Source organism: Mixophyes fleayi, chromosome 5 (genome assembly GCF_038048845.1).
Source record: "Mixophyes fleayi isolate aMixFle1 chromosome 5, aMixFle1.hap1, whole genome shotgun sequence".
Lineage (NCBI taxonomy): Eukaryota > Metazoa > Chordata > Amphibia > Anura > Limnodynastidae > Mixophyes > Mixophyes fleayi.
Window position 1 is genome coordinate 40,416,117 of NC_134406.1, and position 19,776 is coordinate 40,435,892.

Consider the following 19,776-nt stretch of genomic DNA (forward strand, 5'->3'; position numbering starts at 1 on the left):
AGTGGTGTTTTCCTTTTAATGAATAAAAGAACCCCATAATATTTGTGCAGGATGGGCTAAAGCTTTTATGGAAAGGTCATCTAGTGAACTACAGTAAAGCCGAGACCACAAAAAGCTTATTAGGGCTGTGAATGGTAAACTTTTGCTATGCATTGTCTGTTTCCATCACCTTGAATGGAATGAAATGCAAGGATATTGCATATGATTATCCATTAACTGCTAACAGGACAAAATGTTCTTAGTTTTCTCTAACGAGTTTTCCTGTTACAAACCACCATGGCTGTTACCACAGTAATTTACTATGGATATCCAATGTTGCTCATCATTATCCACAATACATGTTTTATTTGCTTGTGGTTTTTACCTGTCATTTTACCTGTTAAATAAATAAATATAAATGTTCTGTTATCATAAGGAAATTTAAAAAGCCTATGTATACTATTTGGTCAGCATAAAAATTAAGTAGTATTCAAATATGAATTTTTTGTAAAAACCCCTCAAATTTATAAGAAAGTACTTGCCCCACTTATCACCTCCCTTCCCCTTAACCTTTAATGTATTGCTTTTGAGGTACTAAAATCTTAAAGCATTAAGTAAATTTACCTCCCTCCATTGTTGGGACAGGGCCCACTGTGGAATTCACTATGGGATTCATAAGAGGACTACAGCAAAGCCAAATCACAATTAGGTTCAATCACTGTTCATTATTAAGTATATCTCAATTAGTGTTAGCAATAAAAAAAACATAGGACATGCAATGCAACTTTGGAAATACTCATTCACAATGTTGGAATATTCAAATTGCTGACATGTAAATTAACTAATACACTTCAATGTGCCCTTTTTTTAAGACTCTTCTGTGGGATTAAATAATGCCTGAAAAGCACCAAACATGTGAGTAAGCCTGACAGGGGAGACAATTTTTCCATATACTGTTCATTTGTTGCTAGAACACTGCTCTACCTGATGTTACATTACTTTCAGTAGTTACACAAGAACAAGTAGGTTTGCAGCTGCTCTGTGTACCACGTGACAGCTGTAGTCACATGACCTGGTGATGTCAGAAGGTCCTTTTGAGGTTGTGGATCTAGCTATTCCCTCGTGTTTAGTGTGAAGCCGGGCAGGCTGGGTGTACCGGGCAGACATGTTAAGACAGCGTGCAGCGGGTCTGCTGCTGAGCCGGTGAGCTGATCACAATGTGTTGTCTATGGACTGTGTGTGTTATTCATATCACTTCTGTCTCAGGTCTACGTAACATGTCAGCTGTTGTGGAACCAGAAGTCCCAGCATGTACTGTCATTCAATGACAGGGCAAGCTAAAGCTTGTAGTTGTACAGTTGCTAGACAACTTGTTTCTCTCTATCTGCTATCTTAGATATCATGCTAAAATTCCCAGTGTGCTCATGATGATTGAGTGTATTTGTTTTCTTGACACTGTTACTAAATATTGACATATTATTCACTCTCCACTTGAGAACTTTCACAGCAGTAGACAGTAGAACTTTACCTTAATTCCAGAAAACAATATTTGTTCTGAACTATAGTATTTACCTTTTTTTTTCCAAACTAAATATGTTTACAATGAAGATGCAGTAGGGGAAAAATGTATTAATGTAAATTCCATTTATGTGTGGTAGGTTGTCTAAATGACTGGTGTTTGTTGGGGTCTTAAATCCTAAATCAGCATGAGAAAGCATTTTTGTTTTCTCTTATCAGGTGTCATTCCTGCATCTGTCAGTTGGATGGATGCCTGTATTCTGGTCAGACAATTGTATGTTTTTAATGTGTTTGTGTGCATAATATTAGTTTGCATAACCTATTTATTGTACATTGTAGAAAATTAAAGCTATAGCTAGCCTATAGTAAAGCTTTATAAACTGTTGGCATGAGATTCCAAAAGTAATTTGAAGCTAATATGTGAATTCTGTTGGCTGAAAAGTGTTGCAATGTGTGTCTGGATCAGACTCTCTTAGAAGTTTTTACTAAAATCTCCACTCCTTTTCCCTTGCGTCCCATAGAGAAATGAGGGGAAATTAACAGAGATATCTGTACTGTATAGGCCGACAATGTCCGGCGGCACTTCTCGCCCAATTGAATTCCCCCCTTTAGAATTGTACATTATAACAATAGCATGGACATCAACATAAATTTAAATGTAGTCTTCCATACTGGTCTTGGAATTCTTTATGAGTTGAAGGGGCCTATTTATTAATGGCCACATGTCCCTGTTAATTATCATTCCTAAAGGATAGTATACCGCAGCCATTTATTAAAAAATCATTCCGGGACAGCACATCCAATAATAAGCGGTCCCAGTGATGAGATTACTATACTAACAACTCTGCAGTCTTAGGTTGCACAGAGCAATTTTCTGTATTTTAGGGAGGGGAGAGCATGAAGCCTGCCATACAGGGATCCAAAGATCCCTCTCCTGTGATGCTTTTCTCATAGGGCAGAACAGCTAAAGTCATCTTCAGATGGCTTTAGCAATCAAGGTTGAACTACGAAAAGCTAGATTTTTTCGGGTGCTTGATAAGGTGGCCCAGATCGCAGTCCCTGTTAAGACTGTGGTATAATGCAATACTTAGTCTAATGTGGGAGCTGTCTAAGAGGATATCTCCTGCGTTAGGCTTTTGTTAATCAAATTACTCCTTAAAGTACTTTATTTCACAGACAGATGGTTTTCTCCCCTTCATGACCATGCCAATTTGTCACTAATATATACTTGTTTCACAGGGAATAAAGTGTTTTTTTATTTCAGTATACACAAATTAATTGTATTTTTTTTCCATAGAATAGTTGTATGATAAATAGTGGAATATTTTTTTTTTCATGGCAATATATAAAGAAAATTAGCAAACTGGGAAAAATTTCCTATTCCATTATATTAGTGAGATTGCTGTTATTTACCCCAAAATTTAATTGGCATGTTTTCTCTGTGTGTATTCAATTTTGTGTACATTACATAGGGGTCCATGGGCAACAGTCAGCATTATAGTTTAAAACAAAATATGTATATATAAAATATTGAAAGTGTGGTAGAGCAGTCAGAATCAGGACATAATCGCTGGGTGTTATCCTGTAAGGGAGGTTTTAAACAGACCAAAAATAAGATGGAAGCACTAGCATGGCTTAAATAAGTAAAATAAATATGTTAATGAGCTACATTGACACTTCAGTGGTGTTGGTATTGCTCATTAAATTTTTTTATATCAGTTAGTTCAGAACTGTGATTGTTTCCATCCTATCCTTGGTATGTGTGTGTTCATCTGTCCATCTTCGTCATTTATTTAAATAGAGCCTGCATACTCCGTAGCGCTTTGCAAATTGGAACGAATACAGTAAGCAAATGATGCTGGGTAATACAAACAGACAGAGAGGATCTATATGTGTGTGTATAGATAGATAGACTAGCGCCAGGTTATCGTGGTGCTTAAAAATTGGGGTCATAGTTCCCGTGTAGCCGTGCCCTGCATGGATTATTAAGTTTGGACTTCTTTTGCTGCACTGGAGAGAGAAGGCTCTGTGTGTTTGGCAGTAGAACGCCTCTGTAATCTGCTCAGATAGCCGCCATCTAATTGATGTTCCGTGTCTGTGGCTGCACATTAAAGATGATTCGGGAAGGAGGGGTTAATGATGACTTGGGATGAGGAGGGGTTATTGAGAATAGTGTGTTAATAAGGAGTATGTAGCTGGAGGGACTGTTATTTCTAAAAATGTTGTGGATGAATGGTCCTTTTAAATTGGTGGGAATTGGACAAGTATGTGAGGGTGGTTGGTACTGTCATCCTTTAGGACATGCACTTAATTCTGCATTGCATTCCTATATGTAACAAACAAGAACTGTGGTTTTACTGAGCTCGAGATGGGGGTTAGAGAAGAAATATATTTTGGTGTAATCTCAGTTTAAAGGGACACTAATCTGAAGCTGACCAGACCCACACTCCTGGACAAACCATGTTGCAATACATGGAGTGTAAATGCATTTATTTTCTTGCTGGCAAAATACTGTCTGCTTTTGCATGAAGCACACACATACTGGACACTTTTCTTTTTTTAAACTGCATTTTAAAGTTGAGTTAGGATACTCACCCTCTTAATCTGTCTACCACCACCCCTCTCCCTTTTCTCTGCAACGTAACAAGGTTTTGCCAAAATGCAAATCCTTTTTTTTTTACTTTGCTAATAAATGAGGCTCATAGAACTATAGCATTAATCTATACGGAGAGCTCTAAAACTATTCATAATCCTATAAGAATATTTTATGCTTTCATTCGTTTTACATTAGACTATTTGCAAGGGGGAAATAAAAATGATTACATTACAATCTATTTTAATAATGGGTTAGTGACAATTGGCAAGCATTCCATTGAACACTATTTAAGTGCTTATTTTTGTTTAAAAATAAAGATATTTGTAACAACTCTAATCTATAATTAAATTGGTACTTTTATACTCCATGGTCCATTATGGCAGCAATTCAGTTTATTTTGAACATCTGTTTTAACCTTGTAAAGCACATGTGTGAAAGGAATGCTACAAGATTCCTGTGTAAAGAAAGGTAGTTGAATGTTTTATGTTGACAGAAGTTTCACATTATTAAGCCAGTGTGTATTACATCTTAGATCATACTGTCTGTATAGTTACCAGAAGATCCACAAGGTTGAAGTGTCATCCTTCTCAAAGTGTACTCCTCTCATGCAAAGTCTTAAATTAGTAAGTTAGTGACTTTCGTTTTATTTTCTATATTTTTTTCTGAAACGTATTTGTGCAACTTATTTTGTATGTCTTGTAATTAAGCTTTGGAAACATTTTCAGCTTAAATACATTTAATGTAGCATATTCCCATGATTCTTTGTGAACTTACGAAGCCAAGTGAGGCTCGTGCTACATTTATATGTGATTTAAGTGTGTAATATTAATAAGTGGTTTTTGTGAACGTAAGGACTCCTTAGTAATCCTTCGTGGTGGCAAAATAGGTGTATTCATTGACAAGTGACCAAGGTAACTCTGGTCACAGCCAGCTGTATCTGAGACAGGCTGGGCGTTTTGTGACAAACTGATGTCTAATATACCTTGGTCACTTGCCAATGAATACACCTATTCTGCCACCACGAAGGATTACTATGGAGTCTTTGCGTTCACCAAAACCACTTATTAATATTACACACTTAAATCACATACCCATGTATAAGCCTCACTTGGCTTCGTAAGTTCACAAAGAATCATGGGAATATGCTAAATGTATTTAATGCAAAAAATGTTTTCAAGGCTTAATTACAAGAAATGCAAAATAAGTTGCACAAATAAGTTTCATAAACAAAAAATGAAATAAAGCCAGAGTTACTAACTTACTAATTCAAGGCTTTGCATGAAAGGAGTACACTTCGAGAATGGCACACTTCAACCTAGATACTGTAGGTCTCCTCTTTATAAATGCACAAACGGTTAGTGGGTAAAGACTTTTTATTCCCCTCTATTGATCAAAACCATCCACCAAATAATGAACGTCTGTAGATCATTGAGCATAAACTATGTGTGCTGTAGAAATTATTTTTAAGTCTGCTTTAAGCCTTTAGAGCAGCATTTTCTAGTGGGGTCCTGTGCTAGTATACCTCAGTCTGACACATACTACAAGCACAACACTTTTTCAAACACTATATTTTCTATTTATCTTCTTGTTTCACTGACTCAGCAAAGTGATACAGCTCTTCTAGAAGTATTGGCATTGTAAATTGAAACTTGCATATACTATACCTATTACTAAACTGCATCCCTTGTGTTTTATACTGGTTGCTGACTGTTATGCTGCAGAGCCTCCACCAAGCTGATTCCATAAAAAAAAGTAATATAGGATGAACTTTAGGAGTCTGCTCCTTTAGAATGGAATATTCTCTAACATTGGAGTAGCCATGTTTAAGTTGAGCCATATGTTATCAACTGTATTGGCGGCAAATACTTTCCTTTTACATCTGCAGAATCTCATCAGAAAAAAGTTTGTAATTTGTTAATGCAACATAGCTGCATTGAACTAATCCATTATTTTTCCTTTTTTGTTTATAGTGCTCTTTTTAAGAATTCGTGGCGGTGGCAAACAAGTTCAGCAAGTGAAAGAGCCTTACAGTATAAACCAGGCGAAACTATTCATGGATTTACAGTGAAAGAGGTATTTCGGTAACATGATCATAAAGTGTGCTTTAAGGTTTGGAGTGTTTTAATATTGGATAATGCCTGTATCTAAACTCATTTGTCCTGAGTCATTAAGAAGAGCAAAACAAAAAAAGGAGTAACTTTGCACCTTGGCAAAACTATGTTACATTGGAGGGGAAGGTAATATTAAAATGTGGGGACAGATTTATTGTTGAGGTAGGGCATCTCCTAGAACAACTTTCAGTTGCAGTGTAAAAATAAAGCTATCACGTATTTGTGTGCTGCAAGAAAAAGCAGCCAGTATTTTCCTTACATGCAAAATAATGAACTAATTTGCACCCCTTGCATTGTAACATGGTTTTTCCAGGAGCAAATTTACTCTTTTTTTTTTTTTTTTACCTTGCTCTCCTTATTGACTCGGGTCCATGATGTATTTAACTTCACTTAGAACCGTGTTTATTATATAAGCACAGAATTAACATTCTTAAGGAGACACTATACTTTGAACAACATAGAATATTTGTGTTAATTGTATTTACTGGTTTTTTTTTTTGTTTAATTTCTTTTTTTTTTTTTTTCTTCTACTTTACCAAAAGTCCCGGCCCCTAAAATTCTGCTTTGGCCAAATTTTACTGTAGTTATATACACTTTCATAGATTTATGACATTCGGCCCATCATGGCAGTCTTCATCCCAAGGGTGCAAAATTCGGAGGCCAACTTTCTGAGCAGGCAGACTCTTCAACCCCGCGAATGGTCTCTACATCAGGAGGTTTTCCGTGAGTTGGTGGACAGGTGGGGTCGAGTTGGAGGACAGGTGGGGTCAACCAGATGTTGATATGATGGCATCTCAGTTGAACCTCAAGGTCGAGTTTTTCTGCTCCAGGGCAAGAGAACCTCGGGCAGTCTTGGTAGACATCATGTCCATTCCCTAGTGATTCCTCCTGGTTTATCTGTTTCCTCCAATATCCATGTTTTTGAGGGTCTTGAAGATGGTGAAGAGAGAATGCGTTCCGGTCATTCTGGTAATGCGGATTGGCCTAGGAGTGGCTAGTACTTTGGCGTGCTCTCCATGGTGGTGGGTCAGTCGCGGCGTCTACTGCTTCAGCCTGCTAAGTCGAGGACCGTTTTTTTTTATATCTGTTTAGAACGTCTGTTGCTATAAATGTAATGTTAATATCCTAGTTCCATTTTTAATCCATTACAGATCACTCCTGTTCCTGAGTTTTTTTTAACTGCAGTGAAGCTTCGCCATGAAGCTACAGGAGCAAAATATTTACATGTCGCAAGAGAAGACTCCAATAACTTATTCAGGTACACCAACACTGTAATTATTTTGTGTGGCTTTAACATTGTAAAAATATACCATTGGCTTTTACTCATTAGCCAATAAGTGTATGTGAAATTTATATATTTTAGATATAGCAGGTCATGGTAACCATAGAAGTCTCCTATTTAATCTTGCAGACATTTGTGAACTAATTAATTTGGTGCCTTAGTGGTCCAGTTAGTAATACTTAATTTATCTTATTTTAGAGGATTTTTCCTCCAATTTACTTGTGACTGCTATAAACAGAATAAGCGGTTTCTGTCTATTGATAATTTTATGCATACAGTTTATAAGCACATATTTCCTATTCCTTATTAATCTATTCAGAGCTCAGAATATCAGATATGTTTTTGCCCTTTTAGAATTGAAATTGTACACATGTTTAAGGTTTTGCGGGGATAATATGGAATCTCTGGCTAGCAGAATGGCAATAGTTTTATCATGATACATTGTTACCATAGAGAATTTTTTTTTAGCAATTTTAAGCCATTTGAGCAGCTGCTCAAAAACTGCCAGTGGAAAGTTGCTGGTGACCGCAGCCATCGCTTCAAGTTTATGTATATGTAGACCGTTCACTCTAGGGACAGAATTCTCCAGGAGGGGTTTTCAGCTTTTTGCTAAAAAAAAAATAAATATATATGTAAAGTCGCACATATGTAATTCTTTAAATGAAAACCGCAAAAATGAAAAAATGTCGTTTTGGGTGGAAGTGAAGGAGTTAAAATAAAAAAACAAAGCACACTTACCTTGAAGCACTGTTCACCGCTGGCGGTATCAGTGGTTGTAACGATCCCGCGCCGTACTTCTTTCCATATTTACTGCTCGGCCTGTTCCCAGAAGTTTATAGGGTGTCGATGCTGCCCAACTGTAAGTGTAGAGAGGAATGTAATGTGGGACCGCTACAGCCATATCCCTAGCAAATCTGACAAACATTGCAAGTAAGGTATCTTGGATATTCAACTTTTTCCTGTTGAATGTTTATAATAAACCAGTTTCTATCCATGGATTATATGAGCTAAAGCGTTTAAATATATTATCCATATGCACTATGTAAAACGATTGCGGTAAACTGTGAAAATGATTGCATTATTACTAGCTGTGTTCTACAAACGTTGAATCTTTCCCCAAAATAACACTGTGTCTCTTCTGCAGTGTACAGTTCCGGACAACTCCTTTGGACAGCACAGGTGTTCCACACATACTGGAACACACAGTTTTGTGTGGCTCCCACAAGTATCCATGTCGGGACCCTTTCTTTAAAATGTTAAATAGATCGTTATCTACATTTATGAATGCATTCACAGGTAAGTGCATTTTGCTTTATATGTTCAGGTTTTTTTTTTTTTTTTTGTGCTGATAATTTATATTGAATTTCTGTTTCCTAATATGCAAGTAGAATAGGTTAAATGTATTTGTCAGGGCCTGGAAAAAATATAAATTTAGGGTGGATGGGTTGTTGTAATAGCGTAAAATTATCCTTTATTCAGACTTCTGTCACTAGGTGGATTAACATGGTCTAAAAAGTTACCATGCTATAGTTGTTTGTCACTGCTTCCCACTACCATGCTTCCTGTATGGATCTGAAGGGTTAATGACATTTAGACACGTGGGGGGTATTCAATTGTTAGCGTTAACGGGAAAAAACGAGCGCTCAAAAAATATTACCGTTTATACGGTAATATTGCGCGAGAAAAGCGTTAATACGGTAGTTTACTCGCGGGATTTCAGCTGCGAGCTGAAATTCCGCGAGTAATTACCGTATTAACGCTAAGATTTTTTGAGCGCTCGTTTTTCCCCGTTAACGCTAACAATTGAATACCCCCTTATAGTATTATTTTTTATTTATAAGGCGCCTCAAAATATCGCCGTACAGGCTAGAACGGTACGGTACAATAAATAAGTAACACTGTAACTCTGGTAACTCAAAGCACCGCTAATAAAAAAGGATGAACAAAGAATATTCAGCACATGCTGGAAACCTGTGTTGAAGAATATGGGCGCAGCTAACAGGTTAAGAGCCATTGAAGTGGTGCTAAGAGAGTGGAGTCTGAGGGCAGAAAGCCCAAGAGGGAGATGGGCAGAGTAGCTGGAGAGCAAAGTTAAAAGTGGTGTATACAGAAGAAGAGGGCCCTGCTGAAGATGCTTACAATCGAAAAGGAAGGGTAGACATACCAGGAAACAAGGGATGAGACTGGGATAAGGTTGCGAGGAATGAGAGGGAGGGAAGGAGGACAGGGGAACAAAGCATGAGAGAGAAGAGGTAGCAGATAAGGTGAAGTAGTTGAGCGGATGAATGATGGGCTTGTAAGAATAAGTGAGATCTTAATGCCGTTAGAAGCTGCACAGATTGGGGGATGTTCTGATAAAACGAGGGAGAACGTTCTAACGGAGGGGGGCAGCGCGGGAGAAGTCATTGATACGTGAGTGAGATGAGGTTATCGGAGGGGAGGGGAGGAGAGGCTTTGGCCATTGGCAGATCGCAGCGGTCGGGATGGAGTGTGAATAGTGTGCAGGTTGGAGTTGTAGGGAGCAGTGGAGTTGGCAAGGGCCTTAGGGTCTTGTATGTGAGGGTAAGAAGCTTTGAAATGGATTCTGTAGGAGAAGGGAAGCCAGTGTAAGGCTTAGTAGATGGGGGAGACAGATGTGGAGCTGCGAGAAAGGGAGATAACTCTAGCAGCGGATTGAGTATAGAACGAAGAGGTGCAAGATGGGAGCAGTGGAGGCCAGAAACCGGAAGGTTACAGTTCCAGATGAGAGATTTAGTAGCATCCTGGGAGAGGAAGGGCTGGATGCGAGCAATGTTGCGTAACTGGAAGCAGCAGGATTTGGCAAGAGTTTGAATGTAGGGGGCAAAGGAGAGAGAGAATTCGAAGATGACACCCAAGTGGGTGAGTTGGGGAACAGATAAGATAGTGGTATTGTTAACAGTGATAGAGAGGTCGGAGGGGAGGAGGTATGCCAGTCGCTTCCCCTCAAGTCACACATTACTATATATATCCCTTAGATCAGTGTGTCACACTTCTAACTCGCTTCCACGGCTCTGCTTTATATGATAATATAACAAAGCAGGCGTAGGTCACCCCTGATCTTACTAAAACCACATATTTAGTAAAGTAAATCCAATCGGTCTGAGAAATAGACAGTGAGGAATAGGTTCTAAATCAGAGCTCAAAGACAGAATTTATTAAATCTAATTTTCTATTCCGTGATCTGCGATAATGACATTGTGCTTATATGAATATATTGTAAAATAGCATACACCAAGTACAACTTTGCAACATAGAAAAAGTAATGGAATCAACAGAGAAATTCTAGGCCTCCTGGAAGTTTGGAGAATGAGATCTGGTATCTCCTAACAAGGGATGATTCTTTTGTCCCTCCAAATTGAAATACAATTTAAAAATAAAAAATAAAAATGCTTTTGCTAATTAAATACCTGTATTCCATAAAGATAGGCAGTGTGGGGACCTAATCCAGCCTTCAGATTGAGCTTGCTTTTATGCACCGCTTTTAAGTATACTATATCTTGGGCATGATGCTCTGGTTATGCAACTTAATTAGACTATAAATCTGATCATGAAAATTTCTTCTCGTCATTGTTTTGAGCACATTATTTCAAAAGTATGAATATATGTACATTATAATATTTACCCACTATTTTTATAAAACCATAGAGGCTTTTAGGTCTGCTGACATTGAAGCAATCAAAGGCTTTGTAGATTATAGTGACTGCAAAGATTTAGTTCTATATAAGCGATTGCCTGTTATCTAATACAGATTAACCTCATCTTTTGCTTTAGGGTCTTAAGGATAAAACTTAATATGTATTGTTTGCAGGATAATTGAAAGGGAGATTTGATATAACTTTATATACGTTGGCGCTATATAAATTGATGATGATATACCTGTAAATATTAGGAGAGCGGTATATTTTGGGGAAAAAAAGATCTACAGCATCTGGCAATGTCCTGAACAGACTTTCAGTTTGAGATTTGTATACCTATTTGTATCCGTTTTCTAAGCCATGAATAAGCGCAAAAGACGACTGGAGTTTAACTAGAACACTTAGGGGCGTATTCAATTGTCAGCGTTAATGCTGAAAAATGAGCGCTTCAAAAATATTACCGTTTATACGGTAATATTGCGTGCGAAAACCGTTAATACGGTAGTTTACTTGCGGAATTTCAGCTCGCCGCGGTAAGATTTTTTGAGCGCTCGTTTGTTAGCGTTAACGCTAACATTTGAATACGCCCCTCGCTGTTATCAGAACATTCGCCATGTTGATATCAATTAGTCCTTATGGCGCTATTTACACACATGAATGTAGATGTGCCTCCAGGCTTTAATCTTGCAGAGCCTACTCTTTATTCCATGTCTTTTTGTTTTATCATTTTGCAGCGAGTGATTACACTATGTACCCGTTCTCAACTCAGAATGCAAAGGACTTCCAGAATCTCCTATCTGTGTATTTAGATGCTGTGTTTTTCCCATGCCTGAGAGAACTGGATTTTTGGTAACCTTAATTTACAAATAGTCACAGATCAAATACATAAGTTATTCAGCAAAGATTATTTCTATGATCATTGGTTATTTAATTCCCTTTTTAATTTTTCTAGGCAAGAAGGATGGAGATTAGAACATGAAAACCCCACTGATTCTACTTCACCATTAATATTTAAAGGGATTGTATTTAATGAAATGAAGGGGGCATTTGTAAGTTGTTCTTGCTTTGTGTGTCAGTTTTAGTAATGGTGGTTTGGTGAATGCTGTCTGTACTAGCAGAAATACGTTTATGCATGTACTGTTAGCACGTCGTAATATTGTGACTGCATAAATGATAAATGAGTTTAGCAGATGAGAATAATAAATAAGCAGTATGAACTGTGAGTTCCTTCATGTGGTGAGACAAGTCAAACAGATAGGTGTCACTGCCTGAGTAGATGATACAGTTTTATAGTTTATTTTGTAATTGCCACTAAACTACTGAAACTGGTTAGTTTAAATGTATGGACATGTTCTTTATTGCTGTATTTAATCAATCATCTGTTTAATGTTTGGGTGTCTGATGTTTAGCCTCTAAGGAATATAAATCATTGCATACTATTGCATAGTGGACTGTTTGTTTGGCTAGTGGGACATCGCCTCTTGTATTGTATGGTGCCATCTGTTTAGCTCACTGTGACTTTTATGGGCTTATATAGCTTGTTACCATTTATACCAGTTGGTTTTTCTTTTGTTTGCTCCCCTTTAGACGGATACTGAGAGAGTATTTGCAGAACAACTGCAGAATAAGCTTCTTCCTGATCACACATATTCTGTTGTTTCTGGAGGAGAACCATTAAACATTCCAGACCTCACCTGGCAGCAGCTGAAGCACTTCCATGCCACTCACTATCACCCAAGTAATGCCAGGTATAGTACAGAAGCCTTTAGCTTCTCAATGTACTCCATGATTATCAATCCAGCACCTTCATGGCTGCAGCAGTCCCCTATCCCTAACACACACTGAGATTATTTCATCCCTCTGCCAAATTAAACGGCAGCTATTTTGACAGCCTTATTTATGTCTCCTGTCCTTCCTCCCATTCGTATGTTTATTATGACTGGTAAGCACTGTGCGATGTGAATAATAAACTGTTTTTATTTCTTTGCTTGTTTATTCTGCTGGGAGAAAAAAAGATAACAACTGAGAGGACAATACAAAATGAATGATCAGTGATGGTATGAATGAGGCAGTTGGAGTAGTTAGATTTAGGATTGGCACAATGTAGGTTGGTAAATGGGCAGCTAGACAAGAAGTTACTGAAGTTGGATTGAGTGCCTCCAGTTTTATTAAGAGATGATAAAAAATATATTTCTTCTGAAACCTGCTTGGGATTTTTCTTTGTAAATCATTGGTTTTAATATGAACAGTGCAGTCGTCATTGTATATTAAAGGGGATTCTGGCCTATTTCATAGCACGAATGAAACATGTAATAAAAGACTAATAATGTAACCTGTGAAGCAGATATTAATGGATCACACTTTCAGGTTCTTTACCTATGGTAATCTCCCATTGGAGCTACATTTAAAACAAATACATGAAGATGCCTTGAGCAAATTTGAGTGCACAGATCCACAGACTGCGGTTCCTGCACAGCAGCGCTGGGATACACCGGTAGGTGTGTTAAATGTGTGAATATATTTATATGCTGTCACTTTTATTTTGCTTTTTTTTGTTTTGTTACTGGAACCTTTTACTTGTGTGTCAATCCTGGGTATCACTTGTATACTTATATCAGTGAGCTCTGGTTTCTCTTTGTATGTGTCAAATGTTCATGGTCTTTTTAATGTAAGATAATTTCCTCCAGTATCTATTTAGAGCATTCAGTGTAAGCTGCTTTTGTAACTTGCTAAAGTGTGCAAAACTGTGACTTATTACAACTATGTCTTCATCTCCCTTCTCATGTATGCACTGGTGCTTCAATCACTGTCCCTCTCTGGTGGCACTACAGTGCCATTTATTTTCTCCCATAGATATCAATGACAACTTTGATTACATCTGCAGACACTGAAACTGAAGATAGTGCTCATATACTTGCATTATTCTTTGTATTATGCGCTTTGCACTTTACATCTTTTGATACAGAACTAAGATTGTTGTGGAGGGTATTCTCTTTATTTTGGTTTTATGTTTTTGTTTGCTTGTTTTTTTAAAAGTAATTTGTATCCGTAAAATTCATTGTCATGCTTCACCACAATATGCATTTTCTAATTCCGGAGGAGCTCCTGTTTTTAGTTTAAATGCAAGGCTTTCATGGATTGTAGTATGGGAACCAGTGGTTTCTATTCTGATAAATATGGTAACAGTTTACTTATGACTATTATAAAGCCAGTTCCCATGTTTAGTTTGAATTAAGCAAATAGAAGTAGGAAATATGTCCTCTTGACTAACTGTAGAACTGTTTTTCTTCATTGGTATGTTTTATATACCACATTGTTGCATTTTTAGATCATAACTAAGATGTCTGTGCATTGCAGAGAGAATATCACATAACTTGTGGCGTGGATACATTTGCATCTGATCCAGCTAAACAGACAATGGTCAGCCTTAGCTTCCTATTGTCAGAGTAAGTATCCCAATTACTCTGAACGGTGAGACAGGTGAGCAGAATGAGGTTTAGATATTTTTTCAGACAAACTGAAAATATTTTTGGTGTGAGGTTAGTACTTGCAATATTTGGCACAGTATGAGAAGTAAGCGTGTTCCAGTGCTCTTCTATCAATGTGGTTTAGATTAAAGACAGATAAGGCATAAAAAGGTGTTTGATTTCAGGTTGGCTGATTCTGGTGTAAAATATAAATTATCCAACCAGCCATTATTAACAGGCATAGTCCCAGAGGACTGGGGGGGGAAAAAAGTTCAGATTCACAAAAGTGGACTGAAGCGGAAGCTGGCAACTACAGGCCAGTGAGCCTGACGTTCATAGTGGAGGAAAAATGTGTCACTGCTGAAATAAAGAAGTATACAATTTGACAAGCGTATATTTTCTAGGTGAAGGGGGGGCATGGTCACATCAAAGAATTCTTATTGTTTTATATTTTTTTATGTTTGTCCTAGTAGTAACTAAGGCATATGTCAAGGTAGATCTGTAGATGTAGTTTGGGTTTTAGTATGGTCTTTGGCTGTCCCACATTGAAGGCCAATAAATGAGTTGGAGAACCCCAAGGATTTGTACCCATCGTCTTTAATATCTTTATTTGTGACTTTACTATTGGCATTGAAGGGACAGATTGCATTTCTGCAGATGATGCAAAGAGAACACCATATCTCAGGAAGTACATCAATTTATAGAGTGCACAAAGAAAGGATGCTAAAATGGGGAAATAACATCTAATAATGAAAATTACTAGGTGAAAATAAAGGGTATGAGTATATTAAAAGTATTAGGTGCAATACTATGCTATATTTTAATGAAGCCTCTTTATCTTGTATTATTGATTTCAACTTAATCACTTTACCATTATTTCTCTAACGTCGATCACTTTCCCATCTTCTTCCCATTTGGACATCTTTTATGTGAAGCCTGGAGACACCCAGATTGCAGGTTTCTTGTATCGCGCAGGCTTTAGTTTCTCTGCCCTCTTGTAGGTGCTTCTGCACTGTGGCGCGCCTTTTCAAACCTCCCACTATCTCTGTTCTAGGGGCAGCTACCCTTAAGAACAGCACAGATAGAATAATGGAAGTGACCCTGAAACCCATTTTATCAGCTGCAAGGGCCATGCTCAGACTCACCTTGGCCTCAGCTTGGGTCAGCAAGGCTATTGATCAGCTAGCAGAGGGCCTGAGGCCAGCAGTCTTGGGTCTGAAATGCTTTTCTCGGAACACATCTGATATTGCACTAAAATATCTAAACGAAGCTGCTACTTATTCCAGCCTACTTGGGGCCAGATTCTCGTCCTGTGGACTCTGGTTGAGAACTTGGTGGGCTGACCCTGGTCCAAAAAGACTTTGGACTTCTTACCCTTTTCAGGGAAGGTCTTATTTGGAGTTAGAAAAGATTGTCTGAGATTACCGTTGGGTGTTCCTTTCAGCTAACGCTCTAACACCTAAGGTCCTTCCTTTCGGTCCTTTTGTCCCCCAGGAAAGTCTGGAAGTCATACCACCTCCAGGGCCCAACCTTCAGGACCCTATGGAATCAAGCGGAGAAAGAAGCAATCCCAGACAACCAAGTGCCCAGCTTCCAATCTTGCTGGTAATCATACAGCATGGTAGACTTGGACGCCCACCTGCTCCTGTACCAGGACAGGTTGTGCAATTTGTCTTTGGATGCCTGTGTTGGGGGCATAGTCTCAAGGGGATACGTCATAGATCTCAAGGGGTCTCCCCCAAAGGAGACCAGACAAAAAGATTGACTCTCGGAGAGGCCATTCAATCTCTCCTGTCTTCCAGAATTATTGGTCAGTTGCCAGAAAAGGAAAGAGGAAGGGGTTTTTCCCTCAATGTTTTTTATTAGTCCAGAATCTTGACGGGTCATTCAGACCATTCCTAAATGTGAAGACCATGAACATCTATCTACAGGTGAATAAGTTAAAAATGGAGTTGCTGAGGTCTGTAATCAGCAGTACGGAGAAGTGTCATGCTGTCCATAGACATCAAGGACATCTACCTGCATGTACCAATCTGAGAGGGAAACCAACATCTCCTTAGGTTTGCTGTGTAGTCTCGTGACTTACATTTCAGGGCCCTACCTTTCGGGTTGTCTACGACCCCAAGAGTCTTCACTAAAGTCATGATGTCTTGCTGCAGAACATGGAGATTAGTGATCCTCTATCTGGATGACCCTTTCATCAAAGTGAGCTCTACAGCCTTACTTCACAGCCATGTAACTAACTGATGGTTAAGTCTCTGGAGAAGTATCAAGTGCAGTGAAAAATATACATTAATCTATATAGATGCCTCCAGATAATATTTATTCATTTTTTTTTTTTTTTCTCCTCACTAAATTCACACAGGCCCCCTTTTTACTTGGCTTTTTATACCACCACTCCCAAGCCCCTCACCCCTCCTTTTTTTTTTTTTTCCACCTAATACTTTTTATATATTAGTACCTCCTCCATGTGTGCCTAATACTTTTTAATTATAATTTGAACTGCATTTTCCCCTGTTTCACGTGAGCTCTGTATTTTTCCTCTCTCTTTTAATTAACATTTGATACCACGGTCAGGAATTGTTGACTGTCTTAATGGTTTTGGCTCATTTTATGGCATTAAAACCCCATTGGAAACCCCAATAGTCATTACTTTATGATCTCCAGTTAGGCAGCTGGAATTACTAGTGCAATCAAAAACTTGGATTCTTTGACTAAGCAAGGGGTAAATACTAGGGATGTGCACCGGCCACTTGGTGTCTCGTGTTTTGTGTTTTGGATTCGGATTTGCTTGAGGTTTTGGGTTCGGATTTGTTTTGAAAAAAACATAAAAAGTGCTAAAAACCAGTTTTGTGGTTTTTTTTTCACTCCTACGCTATTAACCTCAATAACATTCAATAACAATCATTTCCACTAATTTCCAGTCTATTCTGAACACCTCACAATATTGTTTTTAGGCCAAAAGGTTGCACCAAGGTAGCTTGAGCACATAATGCCAAAAAAAGAGGTACAAGATGGAATTGTTCTGGACCCTCCCTCCCACCCCTCGCGAGATTCGACGCGAGACTTGGACGACTGAGCCTCGTTTTCAATTTTTTTGCCCGTCGGAAATATCCGAACAGTGCTCGGATCCCGTTCGGATCCGCACTGTTCGGGTGGGCTCGGATTAGCGGAATCCGAGCCCGCTCATCTCTAGTAACTACAGATGGGAATTGTGTTTTTCTGTGGCATTCTAAACTATTACTTTCATGTTCTGAACTAAATGAGAGTTGATGCATCACAAGGGATTTTTCATTGCCATTGTTCTAAGACCCTAAAATAGACCGTTACCAGTAGAATCTATTGCATTTCTGACATTTGGGGATCACAAAAACAGATTCTGGGGTCCTGGTTGAGGTCAAGAGCCACAGTTTGTATACACCTTGTTTAGATCAGCTCGCATTCATGCAGTGGGAGTTTTTGTATGTATTGTACAGCTGTGAAGGCTACATCAATATCAAATTGCTGGTTTAATTTTTTTTATTTCTAATTGAAGAAAGACCTTGCTTTGGAAAGTCATTAAATTATTTTTTACTCTAGAATCACAGACTCCTTTGAATCATTTACATTAAGCCTTTTGTCATCTTTGCTGGTTGATGGACCAAATTCTCCTTTCTACAAAGCCTTAATAGAATCAAAACTTGGGACAGATTTCTCTCCTGATGTTGGGTAAGTCCAAACCTTTGTTAATCTGTATGCTCTCTGTCTTCTATTTTACTTCTGTCTTTCACGCTTTTTCTCTTCTGTTCAGTAGTCTATAGAGTGATTAGAAATATTTCCCCGATACATTGTATGCAAAATGCACACTGTTCATTTGAGCTGTGGTTGGCTGGTATAAGTTATTAAAGTTTGTATGGGGAAAAGTAAACCGGGAAGAAAATGCCCAAAAAAAACCCTATGTGCACGAAAGTTAGGACTGTATATGAAAATAGACTCAAGCATACTGTTAAATTATTATACAATAAAGTATTCAGCTACTGTTAAGTGTCTCCTTTTTCTTAATTCTAGCCTTGTTTAGCTTCTACTGTATTTTTTAAAATGTGTTTTTAACATCTGTAAAACACATGTTCACATGTGTGACGCCAGAAATTATTGTTTCTAGTGTTTTTCATTTAAAACGGCGCTTTTTGCATTGCGTTTTTTTTTTTTAAACAATATATATGTTGCATTTAAATGCAGAAATGCATTGGAGAGCCTACATTGTGTTTGTTATGCGCTTCTGCTACCGTTACAATAAACATGCTTTTAAATGACAATTGGTATGCAGCATAACATGTGTGGCTGCTTTCAAACTTGTCACTGCAGTAGCTGTGTACAAATTAGTTTAGCTAATTCAAAAGCGTTTTGTCTTATGAGTGATTTAAATACATGTAATTGTAAACCTTTCTGGCTTAGTGATGACTTTGTTTCTCTTTGCAATCAAATTCAGGTTTAATAACAATACCAGAGATACATACTTCAGCATTGGATTACAGGGAATAGCAAAAGATGATGTTCACACGGTGAAAGAAATAATAACTAAAACTATTGATGAGGTCATTCAGTAAGTATGATACTTCACTAATTTTGTTAATTAATCATAGTTGTCTATACTGTTCCAACTGGCCATTCACATAAACATTATAGGCAGGTATAGTGTGACTGAACCATTATTCGTGAGAATGCGGCCAGTGTAAACCTACATCTTAACTGTTTACACCATTACCTTTGTACTAGTCTTAATTACAGTGTAAAAAGATGACCCCTTACAATTGTAGGTTTAGGGAAAGGAAAATAAATAAATACAGTAGTTCCTTTCTGTATATATAAATTGTCTGCTAAACTTTATTTAAAGTCTTAACACTAGTGTACTTTTGTGTTGATGACAGATCCATTCTTGCATACATTAAATATTACGTGTCTATTTCCTGTTCAATTAATAGTATTGCACGTTTTTATGCCTTAAAAATATAGTGTAGAGCAGGCCTGTCCAACCTGCGGCCCTCCAGATGTTGTGAAACTACAAGTCCCAGCATGCCCTTCCAGCTATCAACAGGTTGTCTACTGGAAAAGCATGCTGGGGCTTGTAGTGTCACAACACCTGGAGGGCCGCAGGTTGGACAGGCCTGGTGTAGAGCTTTTATTTTCC

General features: G+C 38.0%; 1 protein-coding gene across 1 annotated transcript in view; it reads left to right on the top strand.

Annotated features, from left to right (window-relative positions):
- The first annotated feature begins 1,058 nt into the window (after nt 1–1,058).
- PITRM1 (pitrilysin metallopeptidase 1) overlaps nt 1,059–19,776 on the top strand; it is a 43,756-nt gene continuing 25,038 nt past the window's right edge. Inside the window, exons 1-11 of the mRNA XM_075212072.1 lie at nt 1,059–1,182; nt 6,064–6,166; nt 7,356–7,462; nt 8,631–8,782; nt 11,877–11,991; nt 12,095–12,191; nt 12,730–12,890; nt 13,510–13,636; nt 14,500–14,588; nt 18,189–18,317; nt 19,078–19,191. Coding sequence (XP_075068173.1) covers nt 1,145–1,182; nt 6,064–6,166; nt 7,356–7,462; nt 8,631–8,782; nt 11,877–11,991; nt 12,095–12,191; nt 12,730–12,890; nt 13,510–13,636; nt 14,500–14,588; nt 18,189–18,317; nt 19,078–19,191 — 1,232 coding nt within the window. The 5' untranslated portion in view covers nt 1,059–1,144. The remainder of the gene's footprint in view (nt 1,183–6,063; nt 6,167–7,355; nt 7,463–8,630; nt 8,783–11,876; nt 11,992–12,094; nt 12,192–12,729; nt 12,891–13,509; nt 13,637–14,499; nt 14,589–18,188; nt 18,318–19,077; nt 19,192–19,776) is intronic.